This window comes from Aspergillus terreus, genomic scaffold (genome assembly GCF_000149615.1).
Source record: "Aspergillus terreus NIH2624 scaffold_1 genomic scaffold, whole genome shotgun sequence".
Taxonomy (NCBI): Eukaryota; Fungi; Ascomycota; class Eurotiomycetes; order Eurotiales; family Aspergillaceae; genus Aspergillus; species Aspergillus terreus.
In genome coordinates this window covers 1,329,065-1,354,376 of record NT_165972.1, presented here as the reverse complement: position 1 = coordinate 1,354,376, position 25,312 = coordinate 1,329,065, and the positions used below count along the sequence as shown (strand labels likewise).

Below are 25,312 nucleotides of genomic sequence, written 5' to 3'. Positions count from 1 at the left end.
ACGTACAAGGGGCTCAACGCCACATGGCCCAGCTGAGTGAGCATCATCCACCGTGGACGAGAAGCGAGACCGATGTCATGGCCTGAGGGAGTCAGGCAGCTGTCCCAGCACCACTGTAGGAGGGACAACCCGGGAGTTGAGCTCCGCGGAAATGCGGCGAGGAGGGTCCGTATTTATGGGACGGGACTGATGGAGACAGGAGACAAACGCGGGAGCTGATGGAAGAGATAAAGATAGTCAAGAGGGAGATATGATATCAAAGCATCAGAGGCAGAGATAAGCCTGGCATCGTATGTTGGAGCCAATGAGCACCCGTTAGTCACGTGACATATGTAGCCCTAAGGCAACCGACGGAAATGCGGTTTCTAATCGGCTGGTTCGCGATAGGCTCACATGCGCCGTCATACGTCGTTCTATCTTTGATTGATCAGAGTGGATCTTCAGTCGATCATACTTAGTTATATGTACATTACCGCTGTCTCTTGTCTGGAACACACATCATTTGAACTCGTGGTATTCAGTGTACTATGCAAGGTATATCGAAGCTTCGCTATTCCGTAGAATAGGCAATCACAGATGAAACCACCAACGCCAGATGCGCTCCCACTGTATACACACACATATCCGAACTGCTATATCATCTCCGTCGTCACCAATCAATTACATTCGCAGCCTGCGTCCCCTTGTTCCCAAGCTCTGCCTTGTCCGCGATCTTCTTCCCTCGTATCCCCTTGTACTTGTCGTACTTCAGGAACGGATCCTCCCCTTCGCCCTTCTTCACCTTCCACTTCTCCGTACCGAGCACGGCGTCCAGCTCGTCCACCGGCGGAAGCTTCAGGTAGACCCATCCATCGTCCCGCTGCTCAACAGGGAAAGTGGCGATATTCATGCTCTCATCGTTCGAGCACCGTCCCGCCTGCTCTCCATTGAGCTCGAAGTTGCGCTTGTGGTATGGACAAGAGACCCAGTATTTGCCGGCGTCATCATCTCCGATCAGCCCGTCGGACAGGACGAACGCCCGCTTGTGGGGACACATCTGTTGCGTGGCGTAAAACTTGCCCTTCACTTTGAAGATGGCCAGCTGGGTGTCGCCGCGCTTGATGTTGGCCGATGAGACGGGAGGCTGGCTGTCCGTAAAGTGATCAGCCTTGATGACGGGCTGCCACGAGAGACTTGACCACTGATGGTTCTTGAAGTCCTCCTTGGCGCTGTCCTTGGGCCAGTACGCGGGACGCTCCTGATCACGTTCCTTGATCACTTCGACCGTCTCAACCGTCTCGTCGGTGTTTGCGAACTGCTGGAAGAACTTGCGACGCTGAGGGTCCTTCACCGTCTCCGTCCACTCGCAGAAGTAGCTGTCCACGAGCTCTTGCATCTGTTGCTCCATCTCTGCTCCGATGCCCAGTTTATCATCGATGACGACCTCACGCAGGTAGTTGATGCCACCAGGGAGGTTCTCAACCCAGCGCGCCGTACGCTGCAGCTTATCGGCCGTCCGGATGTAGAAGATGAGGTATCGGTCCAGAATGGGAATGACCTTCTCTGGGGGCACGTCCTTCGCAAGGAGCTCCGAATGCCGTGGCTTGGCGCCACCGTTACCACCCACGAAGATATTGAATCCCTTTTCCGTAGAGATAAGACCGAAGCTGGGCTGTGTTAGTATGATCAAACGGCATGCATGACAGGGAGATGGACTCACTCCTTGTTTTGGGCCTCTGCACACTCGCGAACACAACCAGAGACAGCGCCCTTCAACTTATGAGGAGCTCTGATACTCTTGTAACGCTGCTCCAGCCGAATAGCCATGCCGACACTGTCACCAATACCGAAACGACACCACGTAGTTCCCACACAACTCTAGGGCGAGCGTCAGTAAAAATTCCATCGTCAACGGTGTAAAAGCGAAACGAACCTTGATCGTTCGAAGAGACTTGGCATAAGCGTGTCCGCTCTCCATGCCGGCATCGACTAGCTCAGTCCAGATGTCAAGCAAGTCCTGCTTCTTGGCCCCGAACATATCGATTCGCTGACCACCAGTGATCTTGCAGTACAAGTTGTACTTCTTCGCCACCTGACCGATCGCGATCAGTTTATCAGCAGTGATTTCACCACCGGGAACACGTGGGACAACGGAGAAAGTCCCATTCCGCTGAATATTTGCCAAGAACCGGTCGTTGGTGTCTTGCAGTTCATGGGTCTCCCGGTCCATGACGTGCTGGTTGTAAAGACTAGCAAGGATCGAGGCAATAGCGGGCTTGCATAGTTCGCAGCCAAGGGAGTCAGGGTTCTTTCCGACCGACTTCATAATTTCTTCGAAGGTCCGGAGTCGCTTGATGGCAACCACATTGTAGAGGTCGGCTCGAGAGTAGGGAATATGAATGCACACTGCCAACGTTAGGAAGAGACTTCTGGAAGATGGCTTGTAGTAACTCACGATTGTTTGAAACTTCCTGACCCATGTCCAGCATGGTCTTGTTGAAGATAGACTGCACCAGGGGCATACAGCCACCACAGCCGGTGCCGGCTTTAGTGCAAGACTTGACTTCTCCGATAGACTTGCACTTGCCACTCTTGACGTTCTCCACGACGTCCGCTTTGGTGACATTGTGGCACGAGCAAATCTGGGTATCATCATCGCTATAAAGGATCAGCGAGCTGTGGGAAACTCGTTATCAAATGTGGAGAATACGCACAGGTCATCAGCATTTTCATCACCATCCTTCTGGGCACCAAGGATGAATTGGCTTGGCGGGACCTCCAAGGGCTTCTGGCTCTTGACCATTTGGTTGAGTTTGACATAATCCTTGGTATCTCCAATCATCATTCCACCAAGCAGGTATTTTCCGTCCATAGTGAACAGGTACTTCTTGTAGACTCCACCAAAAGGATCTTTGTAGGTCAGAGCCTTCACTTGGGGCTCTTCCTTTTCACCGTTCGTTGTCTGAGGGCCAGTGGTGATGGATGGTCGGTGGCCCGGAAGGAATTTGGGACCGTCACGGTCGGCGAAGAAGTCACCAAAGCTGGCAACATCCACACCAAGGAGCTTGAGCTTCGTGCTGAGGTCGGGGCGCTTGAAGGTCTTGGGGTCCTTATCAGGGTTGGTTAAGTTGAACGACAACACGTCAGCCATCTCAATACCCGGGGCAATGATCCCAAACGTCTGATTCTCCCAGCTTGCACACTCTCCGATTGCGTAGATGTCAGGAATGGAAGTTTGCAAACTATACAACGTGGTCAGATCAGTCCTACCCAAAGAAGACCGAATGCCTTACCTCTCATTGATTACAAAACCTCCTCGCCCGGCGCGTTGAATGTTCGCCGATACTCCCAGTTCATCACGAGGGCGAACTCCAATCTATCCTTTTGTTAGCGCTTCGGAACAACCGCCGGGAAACCAAAAATATAACATACGGCAAAGCAAATGCAGCAGCAGTCAAGCTCCTCACCATCCTCGAAGACGAGGCCGGTGACATTGTTGTCGCTGTCGGTCTTGATCCGAGCCACTCGCTTTTCGTGCAGGACATCCAATCCGAGCTCGCGGATTTTACGAGTCACCAAAGTGCCGGCGTCACCATCGAGTTGCCGAGCCAAGACCCATTTGTTGCGGTCGACGAGCTTCACATTACCAAAGTCTTCGAGATCGGTCATGGCTTTGGCCGCTTCGAGACCGAGTAGGCCACCACCGACGGTGACTGCGGTCTCACCTTTGTGGTGGGAGGCGAAGTCGATGAGACGTTCCAGATCAGAGATAGTGCGGTAGACAAAGATACCTTTGGCATCGTAGCCTGGTGTGGAGGTAGGAAGCACCGCGTCTGATCCGGTAGCCAGGACCAGAATATCGTAGGCAATGACATCGCCCGTGGAAGTCTTGACAGTCTTCTGATCTGGGAAGACGTCTGTGACGCGGGTGTTGAGATGGTAGTCGAAGGATCGGTCCTTGAATGATCCGTACTGTGTAGAGGTAGGGTGTTAGCATTGGTCCGTCCTTATCGCTGTGGAGATGACATGAGTGTAATCGAACGTACCCATTCTTTGGGGTTGAGGTAGAGGTCTTCGATCTTCCGATGTTCGAAGAAGGACGACAGACCAACTCGGTTATAGGCGACATGCTCTTCTTCACCGATGACGACGATGTCGTATTTGCGTCGTTCCGCGTCTTGTTTGACAATCTTCTCACTATAATAGAGGGTCAGCATGGGGTGAACGGGACCCTGCAGCCCTAAGGCGATAAGAGATAACCATATCGATCGATCTCTCACCACTTGCAGAGATGGATCGAAGATCAATCCACATACATGAACGAGACAGCAACCATCCCCAGTCCCACTACCACAATGCGTTGGCGGCCATTGAGGCCGGCCTGACGCGGTTGGGGATCTGGCAGGGATTCGACGACGGGGGAGGGCGAGGTGAAGCCATTATGAAGACTACCGTTGACCGCAGGGCGGCTTCCGGGCCCTTCTAGGAGGGGCATGATGGTAGAAGGTGTCAGAGACAGCAATACTGAGGCAGGATGTAGAAGGGAAAGTGACACGGGAGAGGGAATAATCGAGTTTTATTATCTGTGGTATGATCGTCCTACATGTCCCCCCATGATTGTCCCACCCACACAATCCCGATTACATTCATCTTGGCAGGACCGATTAGGCTTCAGTGCGTGATGAAATGACGAGAGATGGACTGGTATCTCCGTGGTGGTGTTGGACCCTTTACTACGACAATAACATTCAATGTGTCTGCACTGACATTGGCAAATTGTTCTATAGGAAGGAACGACGGTTGTGAATGGCCGCTTTTAGATGCCGCTCTTATCGGCTGGCGCTGAATGGCCCATCCGATCTGCTGGGAACGGGATCGACCCTCCGCGGAGAACCTTGATTGGATTGTCGCTTATCAGCCGTGCCTGATAGCAATCTCGCGACGTCTGATTGGCGGCCGCGGGAACCTTACGTGAAGCCCTCCGTATCTTTATATTTTATCATTTTTGCATCTGAATCGGGTGATGTTCGTACTAATCGGGCAAGGACCGGGTGTCTCGGGAGCCCATCGTCCATCCCGCGGAGATTCTCTCGTCCATCTTTCTCCGAGGCCCGTCAAGCAATGCTTCCACTTCCCGGTTGGGCAACTCTGAGACGTACACAGACCAGTGCAGTGGAATGAAGGAGTTCCTTCATGTCTGCAGTCAGCAAGCATCTCATCATGGAAACCTGTTGTTCGGTGGGGGCAAACCTCCGGGTTCTTATACATAGCCATGAATCATACCTACCTACCTACCTACTAACCTACCTACTCCTCAACTGACTCTCCTATCAATCACTCTCTCACCTTACTCTATTCACCCATGGTGTTCCCCTGGTAGTTCTTCCTCATCTCCTGACCACATATTCCTTCGCCTTCCTTCCTGCGAACCTTCCCATCCACCATGGCCACCATCACCAAAGTTCGGACGAAATCTCTCGTCGCTGCAGACCTTCCTCGCAAACCGCCCCTGATCAAGGTCGAGGAGGAAGAAGACATTGCCGCTGCCAAACAAGCCAATCTACCTCTCCCGCCTCCTTCTAAACGGCCAACCGAAGTCCTCAGTGTAGATAAGGGCACCCCTGATCACCATGTGCCTCGCGACCCTCGACTTATCAGATTGACCGGTGTCCATCCATTCAACGTTGAGCCGCCCCTCACAGCCTTGTACAAAGAAGGTAAGTCCTCCAGGATCGAAGGCGGACGCTCTTCGTTTCTCTTCCTCACACCCCTTCATTCTCTACTCATGGTGATCCACTGACCCTTCGACTAGGATTCTTGACCACCCAGGAGCTCTTCTACGTCAGGAACCACGGCCCCGTGCCCCAAGTTGCAGATGAAGAGGTCCTCAGCTGGGAGATCAGCATTGAAGGGTATGGAGTTAGATGCTAGCCCGGCACTGGCCCACCCAACCATCACCCTCAACTAACAAAATACCTCAAATAGGCTCGTGGAGAAACCCATAGTTCTGAACTTTCGGCAGATTTTGCAACAATACGAACAAATTACCTCCCCGATCACACTTGTCTGTGCTGGAAACAGACGCAAAGAACAGAACACCGTTCGAAAATCCAAGGGGTTCTCATGGGGCTCAGCCGCCCTGTCAACTGCGCTCTTTACTGGGCCAATGATGGCTGACATTCTGCGGAGCGCCAAACCCTTGCGTAAAGCCAAGTATGTCTGCATGGAAGGTGCTGACAAACTGGTATGTTCTGTATTCTAGACCGTTCCATAACGATCTATGAGCTGATGTATTCCCTTGCTTCATCTAGCCAAATGGCTACTATGGCACTTCCATCAAGCTCAACTGGGCCATGGACCCCAACAGGGGTATCATGTTGGCACACAAGATGAACGGAGAGCCTCTTCGTCCGGACCACGGCCGTCCTCTGCGTGCGGTTGTGCCGGGGCAAATAGGCGGGCGTAGTGTGAAATGGTTGAAGAGACTCATTCTCACCGACGCGCCCAGTGACAACTGGTACCATATCTACGACAACAGGGTCTTACCGTACGTGTTCAGCCCCCTGGGCTATCGCTTGTCATTGGCTAAGAGTATTAGGACAATGGTTTCACCCGAGATGTCCGCTAGTGACCCAAACTGGTGGCGGGATGACCGATACGCTATCTACGACCTCAATGTCAACTCCTCTGTGGTGTACCCTGAGCATAAGGAAGTCCTGGACATTGCCACAGCAGGCCCATCATATACAGTAAGGGGTTATGCCTACGCGGGTGGCGGTCGACGGATTACCCGCGTCGAGATTTCCATCGACAAAGGCAAAAGTACGCATTTGGCAATCCTATTATCATGACATAACGCTAACTTCAAACCCTAGCATGGCGTCTGGCGGACATTGAGTATGCTGAAGACAAGTATCGTGATTTCGAAGGTAACCTTTTCGGTGGTAAGGTTGACATGTCCTGGCGAGAGACCTGCTTCTGCTGGTCCTTTTGGTCTCTTGATCTCGCCATCTCAGAACTGGAGAACACCGACGCCATCCTGGTCAGGGCCATGGATGAAGCTCTGAGCATCCAGCCCCGTGATATGTACTGGTCCGTGCTGGGAATGATGAACAACCCCTGGTTCCGGATCACCATCACAAAAGAAAACGGATCGCTGAAGTTCGAACATCCAACGGACCCCACCGGGCCGGGTGGATGGATGGAACGAGTCAAGAAGGCCGGAGGCGACTTGACAAACGGTAACTGGGGCGACCGGATCGAGGGTGAAGAGCCGCCTGAGCCTGTACCCGTGCAGGAAATCAACATGAAGAAAGAAGGCCTGAACCGCATGATTGATTTAGCGGAGTTCAAGAGCCAATCCTCTGACGAGAAACCACTGTTCGTTGTCAATGGTGAAGTCTACGATGGCACAGCGTTCCTGGAGGGACACCCGGGAGGCGCGCAGAGTATCATATCCTCTGCAGGTTTGGATGTCTCTGAGGACTTCCTTGCAATCCGTAAGCCAACCAGATCACCGCCAACCAGGAACGATTGCTAACCACCGAACAGACAGCGAGACCGCAAAGGCAATGATGCCAGACTATCACATTGGCACCATGGACAAGGACTCACTAGAGGCTTTGAAGAATGACAACTCCCAAGAATCCGATGAGCCCCGTGAAGTGTTCCTCCAACCGCGATCATGGAGCAAGACCAAACTCATCAAAAAGGCGGAGGTATCATGGGACACACGCATATTCACCTTCGAGTTGGAACATGACAAGCAAACCCTAGGTCTGCCTATCGGGCAACATCTTATGTTGAAAGTTCCCGACCCATCTCGTCCTACCGACTCCATCATCCGTTCATACACGCCCCTCTCTGATACAGACATGCAAGGTGCCATGGAGGTGCTGGTCAAGATCTACTTTGAATCGAAGGATGTCCCTGGAGGCAAGATGACAATGGCGCTCGATAAGCTGCCTCTAGGTTCGGTGATCGAGTGCAAGGGCCCGACTGGCCGTTTTGAATATCTCGGAAATGGCCGTGTCCTGATCAGCGGCAAAGAACGCCGTGTTCGTTCTTTCAAGATGATCTGCGGAGGAACTGGTATCACGCCCATCTTCCAAGTCCTGCGTGCTGTGGTTCAAGATCAAGAGGATCCGACCAAGTGCGTTGTCCTCTTTGGCAATAGACAAGAAGAGGATATACTGTGTCGTGCCGAGCTTGATACTTTCGAGGCATCCGATCCTGAGAGATGCACCGTTATTCACAGCCTGAGCAAGCCGCCAGATTCATGGACCGGTCGCCGGGGGCGGATTAACGAAGAGCTTCTTCAACAGTACGCAGCTCCCGAAGAGGAGAGTATGGCGCTCATTTGTGGCCCGGAGGCCATGGAGAAGTCCGCACGAGAAATCCTCTTAAGTAAGGGGTGGAAAGAGACAGATCTGCACTTCTTCTGAATAAGGGACAGTATATAGACACGGGCGTGTGGCGTTTGCGGGTCATGATTAGGACAATGTTGCATACAATACGAAGTAATGCCTATAGATCAGATCTTGGTCTTGTATCTTCTATTTCAAGCTTTGAGAATCTTGTGTTTCATTGTCAAAATTTGCGATGAACACTAGAATGATATGTGGACTAACGCCAAGGGTTTAATCCAAAAAAAAAAAAAAGAGAATACCCACAACTCCAGAAATAATCGAACCGGAAGTACTGTTCACTGACTTTGCCTGAAGAATGTCCAAAATGGGAGGCGACTCCCAGACCCCAATTGTAGACCGACGCCCCGGACCATAAACGTAGTTGTGCAAGAGAAGTAAGGGGTATATTGCATGTGTTGTGCGCCTGGCCTGACTGTTTCTGGTTGAAATGCGTATGTAAAAATGATAGTGTCATGTTCAGAATGGGGATGAGCCTGCATCTCAGAGCATGTCCTGAGTGGTTAGTGGTACCACCTGTGTCCTGCATGGTATTATACTATGGTAACATATGAAAACAAGAGTAAAAAGGGGCGAGAGGCGTAAGCCAAGAGGTATACCGGTCAGAAGCTGCTGATAAGGTGATCAGCAGTGTGGAAGGACAATCTTGACGTATGGTTGGTGGGCGGTTTAGTTCATATACGTATAATCATGCCTTTGTACGTCAAGACCTCGAAGCCTTTTGGCGAGTAGACTCTCTCCAGGCTCAGAACCTCCATTGGAAGATGCACCGGAGTTCGACGGATAGCCTCCATATCCGGCGTTTCCTTTGCTGAGTTTCGTGTATGCTGCAGGCACATCCTGCTGCCATTCGAAAGACCGTGTCTCCGGAAATGGAGTCGCCTCTTCCCTTAAGGATGGGATAGGCTGGAAAGGGTGCTGTGCTTGCCGAGGGCTCGGCGTGTGCTCAGAGATGAACTGCATTTCGCCGAGCTGCCCAGAAGCGCTAGGCCACTTATCACGCATATTGGTGAGAAGATGATGCGGGTACGATTCTGTACCCGCCATTGGCCTTTGTCCTCGTTCCATTAGCGATTTGGAGGTCGCGTCTCGAGGCGGTTTGTAAGGCGAGTATCGGGGATCTGGATATTGGATCTCATTTCGAAGCTTCTCCTTACCGTCGGGGACCCGATTGGCAAACACGACGCGAATACTCGAGTGTAGGTAAAAGCGGCCCCGAGATGGACAGCAGATATTGAGATGAATGAGATACCGCAGAACTGGTTTGTCATTTGGGTCCTCTGAAGTGTTTAAGGACGCTTCCGGGCGATCGGTGCCATAGTTTTTTCGAGCGCTTAAAGGCATGTCAATGACCGGGCCTGCCGAGTAGCTTCTTTGCCTTATGAACGTTTTGGTTCCCGGTTCCATGTCGCTGAGGTCATAGGGAACAAGAAACAGCTTGACAGCAGTCTTGTTGGGATTTTTGATGATTATCTGCAGCTGACCCTGCTGTGGTATGCGATAACAACCACCAGGCGGGCTCCTCGGTGACTCCGCCCTGCGATGTTTTTTCTCTCGCCTGCGGAGAGTATCTTGATCAGTCGATCTGGACGGGCAAGAATTCTCCATTCTAGCGTCATCATGAGTGTTCGCTGGATTCGCATGGCCACGGCGACGACGGCTGGAGCTTGAGACGTCTCTCGCTAGGTTGTTGTCGAGGTCGATCAGTCCTACGTACGGACTAGGGCTGTCATCTGAAATTGAGCGCCCGGTGCCTGATGTAGGGTAACTGTAAAATACCGCAGGGAATGGCACTGTCACATGTGGGGGGCATTTCAGGTTAGGTTTGCATTTTCCTTTCCCGAGGACGCCGATCTGAGCCGTGAAGTCGAGCGGTTTAGATGGGTTCATCGACATTCTTCCACGAAGGATGGATTCCTCATAGGAGCCAACCATCGGAGCGTGAGGTTTAGAAGACACCTCAGAAGAGATTGACGGTCTTCGAGCCCTGGGGAACGGCGATTGAACTGAGGATGCAAGCTGCAGGCTATATGGCGACGTCAAAGATCGCCTGGGATGATGATTTGGCTGGTAAGAGTGGTCTTCATTCCATCTTCCAGACAGATGACCCGATTGAAAATCCAAACCTCGATGAGATGTGGGTGATGATTGCAGTTGCATGAAAGCTTCGGGTGGCAAGGTTCGGCGACGGTTGATCTTTTCCAAATTCTCTTGATGATCCACCAAGTCATTGCGAGAGGAGAAATCCAGGTCCGTATTATTCGCCTGGTATACCAAAGGACTCGTCGGCGCCTTGAGAACGTAGCTAGAAGAAAACGAACCCAGCGAAGGTGCTCTGGCGCGGGTGATCTGTGCGGGCTTCTCCTCGGGTATGCGAACAGACGCGGTCTGACTTCGGGTGGCCGAAGGAAAAACGGATGCGCTAAACCATGGAGTGGTGGGGGAAGAGCTCAAAGGAAGAAAACCGAATCCACGATCATTACTAGGCAAAGGAGACTGCGGTTGGTGTTGCTGATGCCGAGATTGCGAAGTGCCTTCTCGGAAGTCGCCGGAGTGTAATGCTGACCGAGGACGCTCAATTTCGGCAGGCGATGCCAGCCCTTGGTCACTTGGGGAGAACGTGTCGACTGATTCTTTGTTCCCGACTGTCGCTCTTCTCATTTCCGAATTCTCATCTACTGGACTATACTGACCAGGACTTGTGCTTTGGGCTTGGTACTATACGTTCAAGTTAGCATAGATGAAAAGAGCAAATGCGAGGTACCTAGACAAAAAAGCAAGCCGTCGACTTCACAGGCACATACCGATGGGTATTGCGTCCACGATGGACTATCAGCGCTCTTAAGATAGCGGATCAGTCCCTCCCGATCCGTGATTCCCAAGCCAGGAAAGTTGACACCTGAAAAGGTGGATCGGTCTGGAATCTGGTGGGGATTCTGTAGCGGCGGAGATATGCTGCGTTCCTCGCGACGAGGGGGCTTAGATGACGATATCCCGTTTTGTTGCTCATGGTTTCGTATCGGGCGGGGGTCATCAGACCACAGGTCGTAGAACCGCTGACGAGGATCCTGAAGAATAGGCATGGTCACCGGTGACTCAAAGCGCGGTATTCCGCAGGAAACCGAAACATCTCAACCGATAAACCGGGGGACCAATGTGGGAAGAGTGACGAGCGGCTCGACGGGTGAAGTGGCGGAGGAGCCGTTCTAGCCCGTGGAGGTGATGTATCACAGGTAGACAAGGTGTGACCGACACGGGAAGAGACTGCGGGAGCACGAGAGGCCCGTGAAAGAAGAAGAACACAAACAGACAGAGAGAGAGTAAGAAGAGGGTGTTAGGAATCAAGGAGGAGAGAGACGGGGAGGAAAGAAGTATCATGACGAGAGGATGAATTCACGGATGAAACGAAATCGACTCCACCGGCCCGATGACGGATTCGATCATTGCCTGTTCGGGACTGCCGTGATTCCATAATCGGTACTGTTACGGTCACGTCATACCATTTGCCTGACCGCCTTTCTCATTAAGCCTGCAATTAGCCACACCGCCTTCGTATTGTCTTTACCGCGCTTCTTTTTTTTCGTTCGTTCTCTTTATCAGTCCACCACGTCGATAGCCACCAAATTGTGGCCCAACACACCGCTCCAACCGCTCAAGTCAATACTCCCTCGCAGTGACTCACACATCCAAGAATCTGCAGGAATAATGGCACCCAAACGTTCTCGGGACGACCCAATTTCCGATGACAAACCCGCCGCGGAACCTCCAATCAAGAAGAAGAAAGGTTTTACTGTTGGACCAGCAAATCTTCCTGATGGCACTTATCGTCGCAAAGGTTGGCTCTGGACCCGTCAGATCTACACGGCGAGAACCTCTACTAACGCTTTTCTCTCATGTAGCCCAGAAAATCAAGTCCGATTTGATTCAAAAGGCAAAGGTGAAAAAAGCCTACGCTAAAGTCAAAGCCGAGGAACTTGCATCCGCGCCCTCCAAGTCGGTCTACGAAACCATCGACCATGATACCGACAAAGACGGCTCCTCGCCGCAAGAACAAACCGCAGTGGAGATGCATCCCGAGCGACAGGCCATGTTGAACGAACCCGAAGCCGAGAAAGCACCCAAACCAGACCACCCACAAGACCGGAACGGTCGTCGCAAGCGCAAACCCAAGCCGTCTGCGTTCGCCAAGGAAATGGCGATTGCAGAGCAGCGCCGAAAGGCGGCTGAAAAGCGGCGGGAGGAGCGTGAGTTCCGGCAGAAGGATCGTGAGGCCATGGCGCGCGCGCGTCGTCCAGACCAGCATGGCAAACGGCGGCTAGGCCGAGAGAGTCAAGTCTTGCTAAGTCGCGTGCAACGAATGGTGGGTCAGACGTAATAACGTCAGTGAACGTGGTGATGGTATGGGAAAAGTTTGAACATGTTGGACATGATACCCTTTAGATACAGTATGTAAGATATTGAACTGTTTTTGATGACTTATTCAGGTCTGTTTTGCCGATAGTCTTGATCGTCTTGATATTGAGATTTTTCTAAACGTAGAAGTTATGGATAGTTCCCAGGAGGGTCTACGACTCTTGCTGCCCTGATCGTACTTCTGATATGGGTTTCTCGAAACGTATGCATTATTTTATTAATTAAACTGATAGAGACCATCACATCATAAAGAAAGAGTCTAGCAATTTCTCAAGGAACTTGACTCAGGGCCGCAGGACACCACCGCTTGTAGCAGACTGATCCAGAACCCAGCTCGACAATATCCCTCCATCAACCCAAACAAAAAAAGCCTTGCCCTAGCCAGATGTAGAAAGGGTGTTGGAGTTCGCGGCTTGCTGCAGGGCGCGCGGCCAGCGCGACATAAATTCGACATCATCAAGAACGCCTCTACCCTGGTTGCGCACGTACTGGGTAGTGGGATCGACCCGCGGCTCATAGTCCCATGTCTGGATGGTACCCTTGATAAGGGCCGAGTAGACCAAGCGGCGGCGGCGCTGTGAGTGCAGGACATCCTGGCGTATCTTCTCCAAGTTCCAGTGGGTATTGATTTCCGCGAGGAAATAACCCAAAGCTCTGACGGGGTCCATGCCTTCGGGTGTGGGTGGCAGCTTGACAGAACCGAGCACAGACTGATTGGTATCTTGCGGCTTTGGAGATGCTCGGGGGGTGCCCTCCGGGGTGGGTAGTCCAGCCGGCGAGGAAGTCATCGGTTTAGTAGGGACCATTGGGCTTGAGACTGACAGGACTGGTAAGCCAGCAACGAGGTTTGTCTTTTCTTCTGGGTCATTGACGAGATCGAAAAGCATCGGCGGATCGATGGCCGAGTACACAAACTTCCAACGGCCGCGGCGAATCATGATAATTGGTGCTTGGGTGCCCTCGCCCATATACTCGCCGTAGACCGTGTCAGTACGGAGGCCTTCTCTGCCGGTCAAATAAGGGACCAGGGAGACTCCATCCATAGGAAGACCTGGAATGAGTTGGGCGCCCACGAGATCAGCGAATGTCGGCAGCAGGTCCATCGTCGACACGTTCTCAGGGACTCGATGAGGAGCGAAGCGCTTGGGAGCGTGGAAAATCATCGGAACGCGGGCGGAGTTTTCAAACCAGGTCATTTTATACCACAGTCCTCGCTCACCAAGCATATCACCATGGTCGCCCGTAAACACAATAATAGTATTCTCAGACAACCCGGTCTCCTCGAGCACACGCAAGAGTTTACCAATGTTAGTATCCACGTATGTGCAAGCTGCATAGTAAGCACGACGTGCGGCACGTATACGATCCTCAGGAAGCTCTTTGTTCCACAGGTCAATACACTTGAGCACGCGTTGTGAGTGTGGATCCTGTTGATCATGCGGAATAGCTGAATGCTTTGGCAGAGGGATCTCGACATCCTCGTACAGATCCCAGAATTCCTTAGTTATTGCATAAGGATCGTGGGGGTGTGTCATGGAAACTGTCAGGCAGAATGGTTGATCATTGCGGTATCGCACCTGATCATACAGATACTGGGTTGACTTATAGATCACTTCTTCATCAAAGTCAAGTTGGTTGGTGCGCACCACAGGTCCCGCGTCCAAGACGGAGGACATATTATGGTAATAGTCAAGACGGACATCCTGTGGATAGACTTAGAATAACGAAATACAATTGACTGATCCTTGATTGAGGTATTGATGATTCAGTCCCAGGAGGGGAGGCATACCGGCTCATCCCAGTTCACCGACCAACCATAGTCACCGGGGTAGATGTCACTAGTCAAACGCTGCTCATAGCCATGTAGCTGATCTGGTCCACAGAAATGCATCTTACCTGCCAAGGCCGTATGGTAGCCTTCGCGGCGTAAGTAGTGGGCATAGGTCGGGACATCAGCGGGCAGGTCTGCAGCATTATCATAAGCACCAATTCGGGACGGTAGTTGACCGCTAACCATGACAAAGCGTGATGGAGCGCACAGTGGTGAGTTGCAATAAGCCGAGTCGAAAACTACACCATCACGAGCCAACCGATCGAGATTCGGGGTCTTGATGGGTGATGTTGGGTCGTGGATGGACAACAGAGGAGCCGCCATCTGGTCGGCCATGATATAGAGGATGTTGGGTCTCTTGGCCTCCATGTTGGGAAGATCGCAGGTAGATGGTTAGGTAAATTTTGGGTCTTCTTGAGATGGCGGAGGAAAATTGATGGAAGTGGGAACTACTCGAGGAACATGATTGAGGGCTGGGAGAGGGTTTGTATAAGAAAGCTGGACATGGTGGAGCCTAAGGACGTCAAGCTTGAAAGAGCACGCCGAACAATGACCAGATTGGGAGTAGCGAGTGGTCTCACTGAAGGAAATGGAGGATTCCAAGCTACCATCTGACTGACTCTGTAGCAGGATGGCTGATGGACGGAAGTATGTGGAGTTGCTTGGTTGGTCGCATCTTCATACAAGATGTGTTGACCACCTTCTGTTCCAGTCGTAAAAGGGAAGTATAGCCCGGAGAATGGCGGTATCATCCGTCTTCACTTCAGCCCATCCACGCGTATCTATTTGAATATCGGCTGACTCGAGCTGAGGCGCAATCAACCTGGCCGAAGCTGCCTGATGCACGTATCTGAGATGATGATCCCAAACATTGCCTTGGAACACGAGAGGTCAGCGCCTCATATTGCCTGTTGTCTTAGCGTTGGCGCATCATCACGGGAGTGTACTCGAAGTAAAAAGGGAAAATCTCCCCTAGTCGCCTGGCCCAATTCCCAATTGCCGACGACGAATCATGACACGGGGTTTTAGTTCTATAAAGTAATCAATCGGATGGATAGGTCGCTCATGACGATATTATTCATTTGGAGAAAACCGAGAGTTGTTTGTGCCATGATTAATTGTGATCAATGGTCCCACTTGGAGACAGCCGGAGCGCTTTTGCCTGTTCAGCCAGAAATGGGAATCCCATCCCGACTGGACGGAGGAGATTCTCCAGCTTGGCACAACCAACAATATGTATAGCCTCGCTGGTTGTTCATGTATACGCGTGAGGGAGGGTTCTATTGCAGTGAGCACTCTACTGATTGCCCCAAGATTTCTAATGGTGGAGATTCGAATGATCATCCTCAAAGTATGGTGGAAAGTACTATCTAGGAGGTATACAGCATGGTAACCATACTATTGATTGAGTGAATGGCCTTTATCACAATTGAGTCGTCCTTGCAATATGCACTAGGAATGGGGCCTTCCCATGGGAAGCCTATACGGGCATAATTCATGTATCACGAGATAGCAGGGGGCGATCAATGCAAATGCCATTTGGAGTATGAGGATTAGATATGAATAGAGCATTTCCGGTGATGATCACTTACTATTGCCTGATTCCGTCCTTCCTCTCTCTGTCGACTATCTCACTTGTCATTCTCATCCACAGATTATCCAATTCTACTATATCCAAGTCCACATTGAGCCCTTCGATTCTCCAACGACATTAACAGCTTTTGAGATAGATATTGTTCGCTATAGACTCTACTTGTTTACATCGTGGATCCTCGCACTTGCAGAGATGAACGATCTTGACTGGCCTGCAATTGGGCACAAGCCTGAAATACCCTCAAAGCAGGAGATATTGACCTAGAGGGTAGCTCAAGCTCTACCACATCCCTGAAAGTGATGTATGCTCACGACTCACAGAAACTGTAGGTCAGCAGATAGAAATACAGTCGAGAGATGCTATCCAGTATCGCACATGTAGTTGGCAAAAGGTAGGCGCCGCATATTGATATTGTGGGAACATCTCATCTGATCCGTTAACAGACGGCTGGGTCTCTTCTCGCAGTACATCTGCATCGCCACCATGTCATTTTCCTTGGCCATTTTCAATTCTTGGGCTTGTCCCAGGGCTACTGTTAACAGTAAGCGTAGCGTTGATAGTGCTTTACACATTGTTGACCATATGGTACGTCGCATAGCCTGCGAGAATGGTTCTCAGACCCTGACCCTGGGCTACAGGAAATTTTGCCTTCGAAATTCCGAAGTCCGCGACGTCTGCAACATTGGAAAATCTTTATTTTGGGGCTCCGACATTGCATGGTATATGACTGCATTCATGTTCCTGCTGAACAACACCTTCATCCGGCTCAGCTCGCCCTCAGCGTGGTGGTTCGATTCTAATCTTTTTTCAGGGATTGCATTGTTTAGGTAGTAGGTGCCGAGTATCCAATACCATGTCGGACGTTCGCATTGATCACTGCCGTGGCTACGTTTCTGTTCTCTCTACCGAAGACATTCAACGCACTCTCGAAAGCAGCTACCTTCTCTGCAGCGTTTACCTTCCTTTCACCACTTCTAGCCATGATATTCTCCGGGATAGAGGACCACTCGTACAACTGGAGCCCAGAGAAACGGAACCCGGTGGTGATCCTCTTTCCAGCAAAAGGTACAACCTTCATGCAGGGGATCGGCGCGTTCCTGAATATCTGTTTTACATTCGTTGGGCAGATCACATTGCCCAGTTTCATCGCGGAGATGAAAGAGCCGGGTGACTTTCGGAAATCCGTCATCGCGGTGACAGTCGCAGAGATTATCTTGTTTAGCCTGGTAGGAGCCCTGGTTCACGTGAACGCTGGGAACCGATACATAACCTCGCCAGCCTTTGGGTCCATTAGCAATGATGTTTATATGAAGGTTTCCTACTCGCTCATGGTGCCGATATTGGTCTTTCTAGGCGTACTCTACTCTTCCGTCTCGGCTTGCTTTATCATCTTCCGCAATTTCGAAGGTACTCGTCACAAGGGTAAGCATACCGTCGTGGGCTGGGCCGCCTGGAGTGGCATTCCGATGGTCCCCTGGATTCTCGCGTGGGCAATCGCCGAAGTGATTCCCTTCTTTTCCAGTTTGCTGTCGATCATGGGTGCCATATTTGGTTCCTTCTTCGACTTCATCTTCTGGGGCGTTGCCTACCTCCGCAAGCGCCACGCCGACTACTGACCCCGGTTCTACAAGAGACGAGGTCTCCGTGGCTGGCTAGGATTCGTCTTCAACGTTGGACTGGTCCTAGCTGGTTGTTTTTGCTTGGACCGGTACATACGTATGGAATCCTGGCTCTTGCTTGGTTTGCTTCTTCATCATTGGAGAGGTGCGTCTAATGCTAACTGTGAAGGCATGTAGACTTCGATTCTCTCTGTAGTTGAGAGCTACCAAGCCGGCGGACATTGGCAGTGCTTTCGCATGTGCCAGTAATGCGCTGCGAGAGTAAACGTCGGACGATGAACCCGATGAACTTCCATTATGGTAGCCTGTCCCCAGATATCCCAACGCGCTTCATATTTATTGCTTCTTCCGATTTCATCTCTTGAGCCCTTGCGACGAGTCCGACGCAACCCAGTATAGAGCTGGAAGTCCATTCCATGTTGACACGGACCTGTTACTAGCTCTGATACTCTTTTTATCTCATGTGATGAAACATACAGCCGTCTGTGTGAATCTTCCTCGGTGTAGTACTTTAGTCTGGCCGATCACCAATCGGTTTTTCCCGGAGAGCTCGCGTGAAGATGATGGATAGAACTTCCTGATTCAGCTGGCGGCATCGGACTGCCGCTTTGGGGGAAGCAATGCCTGATCAGGCGATGATTGTTCTGTAGAGGAACATGACCCAAGGGTGGCCGGGGAATAGTCCGATAGGAGTCGGCAACGTGCATTTGGTGGGGATCATCGGCACTTCCGGTGCAGTCGGGGCCCAAGCCGGGCAGGAGGATTTCCTTCTCTTCCCACAACTCACCCACAGCTTCATCCTTATCAGGTGCCGCGTCCTTTTTGTCAAGTCCTTTCCATCCACATCCTGTACTTGATCTCCAGGACCAACGATCCGTCTTGGGATTAATCTTGTCATTTGCACGTCGGAAAGACATTCGGATCATCATCCCAGCCACTACATACAACCCCCACTTGGCTTCCAGTGACATCCGGGGCTTGTAAAGAATCGTCATGAAACGCTTCACCGACAGTGTGGTCCTACTCCACCGGGGTATTTCATCGACGATCCCAGTAGGGCTCTGGCGCTAAGGCCTCGAGATGTCCACTCCGTGTCCAGTCTAATCTCCTCCGGGGTACTCCTTCATCCATGTGGGCCGTATTATTGCGCTGTCAGAACGGGCTCTGGGTGTAATCTCCCCAAAGGCTAGGCGATAACCAACCTGAACGAGTGCATTATTACCACCACCCAAGACTACTAAAGTACCGGTGGGCGGTAGCTACGTACATGAAGCGGCTGGCGTCGGGCCGGTCTTGCCTGATATCACACAGAAGGAAATCCTCGACCTCAGGTCCCCTTACAGAGCAACGCAATCGAATCGAACCGTCTTTGGAATCGGGAAGCGAAACAAATGACCTCTTCCCCATCAGCCGAATGGTCTCCTCTCAGGTTACAGACCCCCAAGACCCCGTGTACCCACTGTCGATCCAAACACCTCAAGTGTATGTCTCACGAGGAGCGCCTCTTCTCTGCCAGAGACCCAAATTAACCTCCCCCTTTAGGCACGTATGGAGATTACGAGTGCCAACACTGTCAAGATTATGGCCTGACATGCACCCGCCTGGACAAACCACGATCCTGCCTCCAGTTTCGGCCAGGCATCCGCAGCCCGTACCGGAGAACATTCTCGCCAGGCCAGGTTTGGGTCAGACCCAGCCACGGGTGGAGTAAGCAGTCAATCTATCTCAAGAAGCATCCCACTCCTAACTTTCGATGTCAGCGAGACTCCGGTTCCTGGATGAGACGGTCGACGTTGTCGCCAGCTACTGTCCCGTGAATGCCGCGGGAGATTCTACATGTGACGAACATGTGAGTCAGGACAAACACATTAAATGTTCCAGAGCAGCGAGATCACACAGCCAGGCATCAGACGTTGACAATTGGGAGCACCCCAACCACGGCCTGTTCCCCGAGAGCGAATGTCAACATGAGGCTGGCGTCCCCCCTAATGTCTCGTCCGCCAACACCATCAGTTGGCCGCCCGTCGTGCTGTCTCCGGGGCCCGCTTTGGACGCAACTCCCGTCGCGACTCCGTCTGAGGAGAGGTCGGTAGACCAGCCCGTAGAGCTCCCGAGTGATACTGACCTGCGCCTCCGAGCCATTTTGCTGCGATACTTTGCAGAGGAGATAGGCCCCCGGTTTGACGTCTGCGATGATGAGCAAACTTTCAGCCGGTTAGTCCCTCAGCACGCTCTCACGTCGCCGCCGTTGCGGAGCGCCATCATGACCACGGCCGCCCGCCACCTGACCCGTCTGCAGAGATATCGCAACTCCTCGGGCTTGATTGAATGGCAGGGCCATGTCTTGCCGGATCTGACGGAGGAGTCCGCCGTGCGCTTTCACAATGAGTGCATCAAGGAACTGCTCCGTCTCAGCGCAGACGCTCAGCAGGTCCACAATGAGAACCTGCTAGCAGCGGCGATTATTCTCCGTACCGACGAAGAGATGGATGGCCCGCTCCGCGGGGGAGAAGAAGACACGGAAATCTTCCTCGGCATGTTGAACGTCTTCATCAACGCCCAGGTGCTCTCTGATTCGGCAGTACCTCGCAGCCCGTCTCCGAGATATGGCACCGACTCTCACAGAGGGCACACCCCGACCCTGTCTCCATCAGCCTCGCAGTCTGTCCCGTCTTCAAGCGCACACAACCCCATCATCCCATCATCCTCCAGCCCGCGTGTCCCGCAGCCAACAGGACTCCGACAAGCTGCGTTCTGGGCTGCTCTGCGTCAGGAGCTCTTCACCTCCTTCATGAAACAACGCCCGCTCAATTTCCCCCTGGATCATTGCCATGAATACCGCGATCTCTCTCCCACCGAAGACGTGATCTGGGCGGACCGACTGATTATTTTTTGCGCCGACGTGCTCGAGTACTGCTACGGAACCGGTCACTGTCGCGTCAGCGACTCCCCATTACAGCATGACCATGCCCGCTGCCGCTGGCGCGACCTAAAGGAGTACGAGCGACAACTAACCTCCGCCCTTCCCGACACTTTCGAGCCGGTCTATTGGCGGCCACCGGACCCCGAAGCTGGAGAAATCTTCCCCGAGATCTGGCATCTACACAGCTGCCACGTCACCGGGACCAACCACCTGGAACTAGCCCGGATCTTACTAGCGGCCTTTGATCACAGTCGACCGAAGCTGGGGCCTACCTATGCCGCCAGTCAGAGGGAGCTGACGCGCACGTTGAAAGGGGCGGTTCTGAGGATGTGCGGGACCGCGCGATGTAACGGCCGCTCTCCCCCGGCCTTCATCGAGGCCCTCATGGCAATCGCCATGTGCGGGGGATACTTTGACGACCCGCGGGAGCAAGACGCGTTGCTGGGGATTCTGAGGACGATGAGACAGGAACACGCGTATCCGACAGGCAAAGTCGAGAAGGCGTTGATAGAATCCTGGGGCCATGTCTACTATGACTCTACGGCAGTATACGGTGCTTTTACTAGGTGTGGGGCGGAGAGTGGCGAATGCTCATCTCCCCAGTAATGTTCCATATGCTATCGTCATACAGGCGCGGAGTGAGAGTTCATAGTAAGTAGGCTAGCCCATCACTCCACCGAATTGAGACCCTGTTGAACATAATCGCGCCGAGATGTATGAGGTATTTCATTGCCTGAGCTCTAGGAGAAGTAGTTATAGGACTAATAGAGTCAATCGTACTGTCTAGCGTCTAGTGTAGCAGACTATGAGTACGTAGGTGGATTCTGATATTCTTTCCTCGTGTTATTAACTCAATAATATCTCTTCACATCCAACCTCGCGAGCAGCTGATCAAAGACTACAGTAGAAGACTGTCGCGATGAAGACGTCATCCCCGATCGACTCGTAGTCCTGCTCGCCTTGACTTCGTCCAAGCCACGTAGATATCCAACAAACGCCGAGGTCTGTTTTCGAAAGAGAGCATACAGGCGGTAGACGGTGGTTTCGCTCTCGTGACGCACGCCTCTCAACCCGTCGATTCTCGACAACGGAGCAAAAGCGAGAATCGTGCCGAAAATACTCTCGAGCAATTTGGCAGCTTCCGTATGCCTTTTGCTGAGGAAGAGCGCGAACAGCATTTGGTCGAGGATGTCTTCGTGGTAGTCCCGCAGCCCAGGAACAGAATGAGCGACTTCAATCGTGCCATCAAAGTCTCCCTTGTCAAGGCATGTTTCGATCTCGGTTAGGGAATCCTGAAATTTGCGCCATGTGGACCCAATCCCGATATGGAAGCAATAATCGCTTAATGACAGTACGAAATGCTGGCAGTCGATGCGGAATTTCTGAAACACGTTCCGCGTGTCGCCAGAAAGTGAGTTCCTGGCGGTAGAGTCGCGGATGAGGCTCTTAACGACGGAGACCATTCTGAGAAGTCGGAGTAGATGTTTGAAAAGACGATCGTATTTGGCGAGCGACCGGTACGTGATGATGGTGCTAATGACATCCGAGGGTTTGTATTGCAAACGAAGGAAATCCAACGCCTCGATGGCGTCTGGATCTTTGCATTTGACAGCTTCTTCATCGGTCAATTCCCGGATAGAGAAGCTGAGGCCCCCTGGGAGCTCCTTTTCCCTGCGAAACTCCGCGTTTTCCGTGCTGTCGCGCTGGTCGTCGGCGTTGTAGCATTCGTCGAGAAGCCCTATAAGCACCAATCGTAGTTCTGAACTCGCGGGAGGCCAAGTGTCTCGGCTACCTAGACGCAAGCCGGCGTGGACTTCACTGCGAACAACGCCAGTTTTTCGTTCGCCGCTTTTCATTTCGGGGTCGAAAAGGGAGTGGGAAAGACGCGATGCGAAGAACCCGTCGCCGAGAAGCTGGAAGCGCCATTGCAAGCCTAAATGGTATCGGAGCTGGTGCTCTTTGAAGAGCATATGGAGGCAAGAAAAATCTATCAGGGATGCCTGAGAGGAAAGGAAAGGGGCCATGGAGAGATAGAGAGATGCCGCCAGTTCTGGGCCAAAGGCGTTTTCATTACCAGTCACAATCGAACCGGCGTCGACTAACTGGCCAAGGGGATCGCTTTCGACGGAGGCTTGATTGTTGAGTAATCCAGTCACTTTGGCACTGTCCATGTCGAACAGATCAAAGGCTCCTGATACGACATTGTCACCATCCAGTACGAGGTGTTCCGGAGTAAAGTCGCATCTTTCCTTCTCGAAGGATCCATGGCGATTATACTTGAGTATTTCGGCACGAAGTTCTCTCTCGTATGTTTGAGCCTTGCTTTGTATCCGCTCTATCTCAGCCCACGATCTCGCACAATCAAGCGTGGAATTGCGAAATTTGCCATTCGCAATAGGATGCCGAGGATGAAATCGTTTCAGGAGACGAAGACTCCGTCCACTCTCGAAAATCAACTTGGCTTGGTCTGAGGGAACGAAAGACGGCATCTGTTCCGGACAATATATGTAGTGATCCATTTCCGCTTTGGAAATCTGTTTATCGCTCTCTTCTGGGTGTCTTAAGGACACGAAACTTCTCCCGCTCCGTGCGAATTCCTTTGACGTGGGAGTCTCAGAGCGGAAACCCACCCAACTCTCGATGTGGTCAAGAAAAGGCCTGGCGACACGAGTAGCTATCTCGCGAAAGAGATTTTCCATGTGCGCAAATGTTTGAGAGAAATGCGCAGCTCTAGCCAGAACAATGGAAATTATCTGCGATTCGGTTGTGGGCCCCTCGATGGATTCAATTATGTTTGCCAGGGCGGCCACGATCTCACGACATGGCTCAAACAATGACTTGATCCGGAGAACAGACACAGCTTGTTTGTAATTCCGGACAAGCTGGGCTTCTAGTGTGTAGACAATCACTGCGGCAGCACTGGAAAGAGTGGACAGTGCAGAAGGGATACCCGAGCCTGAAGGTGTCTTGATAACGAAGTTTCGGACCCTCTGCATATCTGTACCGCATCGTATCATCTCATCAACCAATCCACTAAGCGCAGTAAGACTTATTCCCGAGACCCGGACATCCTTGAACACCCGTTCGAACTGTGCCTGTTGTTGGTTGTAACGAAAGAACATGGAACTCCAGCCCAACCCCAGTCGAAAGAGGGAGCGAAAGAAGTAATCATGACGAGCTGTTCGCTGCGACTGAGCGGCGTAGTCCGATGTGCTCCGTCGATTCAATGCCGCATCAAACCCCCAGGCTCCTGATTCGCTAAAGTATGCGGAGGGCGGTTCGCGGTATGATCGGTCGCCATATTTCTCCCACGACCTCAATGCATCTTTCTCAATCGGACCAGAGTTCAGGCTATCCAGCGCCCAGATATTCTCCGATTCCTCCTCGTTTTGTTCGGTACTGGGGTCATATTGGCTATGGATGGACGCATCTGTTGTCGACTCGGATGGGCCGTCTGAATCGGAAAAGTCGAGTTCGGAAATGTCCAGCTGGTGAAGCTGAGAACCATTCTCTCCTACCAATTCCAAAGGACTTTTGAAGAACCCGCCGACAAGATCTAGATCGCATTAACGGTCAGCAGTCGCGTAGTCGAAAATAGCACAGGGTGCATACCGGGCAGCCCCTCGTCCCATGGCACAGGATCTAGCGGCTGGAGGGACTGCAGCGTGAACTGCGAGATCCTCCACAGACCTTCGCTCGAGAATGGGTCGGTAGCGTAATCATCGTGGTCCATCGTCAGGGCGCGACACTCGCTCCACGGAGCAGACAACCGGCGGAAGTTCTTATCAGGCACGACGCGTTGGCCGCGCGAGGTCACGACACATTAACCGTTCCAGGTTTAGCGCCTGCCCCAGCCCATGCACGGACCACCGCTTGTTCGGGAAACGAAGCGGCAGAACTTCGCGCTTGTCCGCCAGGTTACTGACAGAAGCTCGACCGCCGCCACCGCCGGGCCCCCCACACTTTCACTCGCTGTCGTCAATTGTCCTGTCCGAGATGCCTCCCAAGAAGAAACCCAAGCTTACGGCGCAAAGCGACTCTGTACCGCCGTCTGCGAGTACTCCCGCCAGCGACAGCACTACCCAACCGAACGCGGACTACGACCCCGTCACGGACCCATGGACCGACGAGCAAGAAACAGCTCTCTTGAAGGGTATCATCAAATGGAAACCCGTTGGTTCGTACACCTACGATGCCCGCGAATCTCTTAGGAGGTTACGGACCGGTACTGACTGGAGAGCTCTTCCCAGGCATGCACAAGCATTTTCGTATGATCGCCATTTCGGAGTTCATGAAGAGTCAAGGTTACGCGCCCTCGCATGCAGAGCATACACGGATACCAGGGATTTGGAAAAAACTAGGGACGCTGTATAATCTTCCAGCCCTCGATGAACGGGTTCGTGATCGCAGCCACGCTCTACCACTCGGTTTCGGTCACTGATTCTCATAATGAACACCTTAGGAGGATTCCCTTATAACCGATGCATCCGACGATGCCGAAAGCACGAAAGAACTTTATTGCCCCTT

The 25,312-nt window shown here is 52.2% G+C and overlaps 8 protein-coding genes across 8 annotated transcripts; 4 read left to right on the top strand and 4 right to left on the bottom strand.

Annotated features, from left to right (window-relative positions):
- Nucleotides 1–649: 649 nt before the first annotated feature.
- Nucleotides 650–4,474, bottom strand: niiA (nitrite reductase niiA; the record flags this gene model as incomplete). Its single annotated transcript, XM_001210561.1, has 9 exons — nt 650–1,646; nt 1,700–1,857; nt 1,913–2,385; nt 2,435–2,637; nt 2,694–3,221; nt 3,273–3,355; nt 3,412–3,951; nt 4,026–4,176; nt 4,296–4,474. 9 exons carry the CDS (start codon nt 4,472–4,474, stop codon nt 650–652), a joined length of 3,312 nt encoding a protein of 1,103 aa, XP_001210561.1.
- A 948-nt stretch (nt 4,475–5,422) lies between these two features.
- Nucleotides 5,423–8,423, top strand: niaD (nitrate reductase NiaD; the record flags this gene model as incomplete). Its single annotated transcript, XM_001210560.1, has 7 exons — nt 5,423–5,696; nt 5,792–5,891; nt 5,965–6,223; nt 6,291–6,526; nt 6,578–6,801; nt 6,855–7,478; nt 7,531–8,423. 7 exons carry the CDS (start codon nt 5,423–5,425, stop codon nt 8,421–8,423), a joined length of 2,610 nt encoding a protein of 869 aa, XP_001210560.1.
- A 651-nt stretch (nt 8,424–9,074) lies between these two features.
- Nucleotides 9,075–11,488, bottom strand: ATEG_00473 (uncharacterized protein; the record flags this gene model as incomplete). The annotated part of the gene is made up of 3 exons (XM_001210559.1): nt 9,075–9,990; nt 10,123–11,123; nt 11,210–11,488. The coding sequence occupies 3 exons, from the start codon at nt 11,486–11,488 to the stop codon at nt 9,075–9,077; spliced, it is 2,196 nt and encodes a 731-aa protein (XP_001210559.1).
- A 622-nt stretch (nt 11,489–12,110) lies between these two features.
- Nucleotides 12,111–12,780, top strand: ATEG_00472 (uncharacterized protein; the record flags this gene model as incomplete). The annotated part of the gene is made up of 2 exons (XM_001210558.1): nt 12,111–12,300; nt 12,365–12,780. The coding sequence occupies 2 exons, from the start codon at nt 12,111–12,113 to the stop codon at nt 12,778–12,780; spliced, it is 606 nt and encodes a 201-aa protein (XP_001210558.1).
- A 415-nt stretch (nt 12,781–13,195) lies between these two features.
- ATEG_00471 (uncharacterized protein) lies at nt 13,196–15,018 on the bottom strand (the record flags this gene model as incomplete). Its single annotated transcript, XM_001210557.1, has 3 exons — nt 13,196–14,521; nt 14,608–14,690; nt 14,895–15,018. The coding sequence occupies 3 exons, from the start codon at nt 15,016–15,018 to the stop codon at nt 13,196–13,198; spliced, it is 1,533 nt and encodes a 510-aa protein (XP_001210557.1).
- Nucleotides 15,019–16,726: 1,708 nt separating this feature from the next.
- On the top strand, nt 16,727–17,859 carry ATEG_00470 (uncharacterized protein; the record flags this gene model as incomplete). The annotated part of the gene is made up of 4 exons (XM_001210556.1): nt 16,727–16,784; nt 16,842–17,073; nt 17,195–17,308; nt 17,385–17,859. The coding sequence occupies 4 exons, from the start codon at nt 16,727–16,729 to the stop codon at nt 17,857–17,859; spliced, it is 879 nt and encodes a 292-aa protein (XP_001210556.1).
- Nucleotides 17,860–19,615: 1,756 nt separating this feature from the next.
- Nucleotides 19,616–21,135, top strand: ATEG_00469 (uncharacterized protein; the record flags this gene model as incomplete). Its single annotated transcript, XM_001210555.1, has 2 exons — nt 19,616–20,859; nt 21,099–21,135. The coding sequence occupies 2 exons, from the start codon at nt 19,616–19,618 to the stop codon at nt 21,133–21,135; spliced, it is 1,281 nt and encodes a 426-aa protein (XP_001210555.1).
- Nucleotides 21,136–21,636: 501 nt separating this feature from the next.
- ATEG_00468 (tubulin gamma complex associated family protein) lies at nt 21,637–24,518 on the bottom strand (the record flags this gene model as incomplete). Its single annotated transcript, XM_001210554.1, has 2 exons — nt 21,637–24,341; nt 24,398–24,518. 2 exons carry the CDS (start codon nt 24,516–24,518, stop codon nt 21,637–21,639), a joined length of 2,826 nt encoding a protein of 941 aa, XP_001210554.1.
- Between the last annotated feature and the right edge of the window lie 794 nt (nt 24,519–25,312).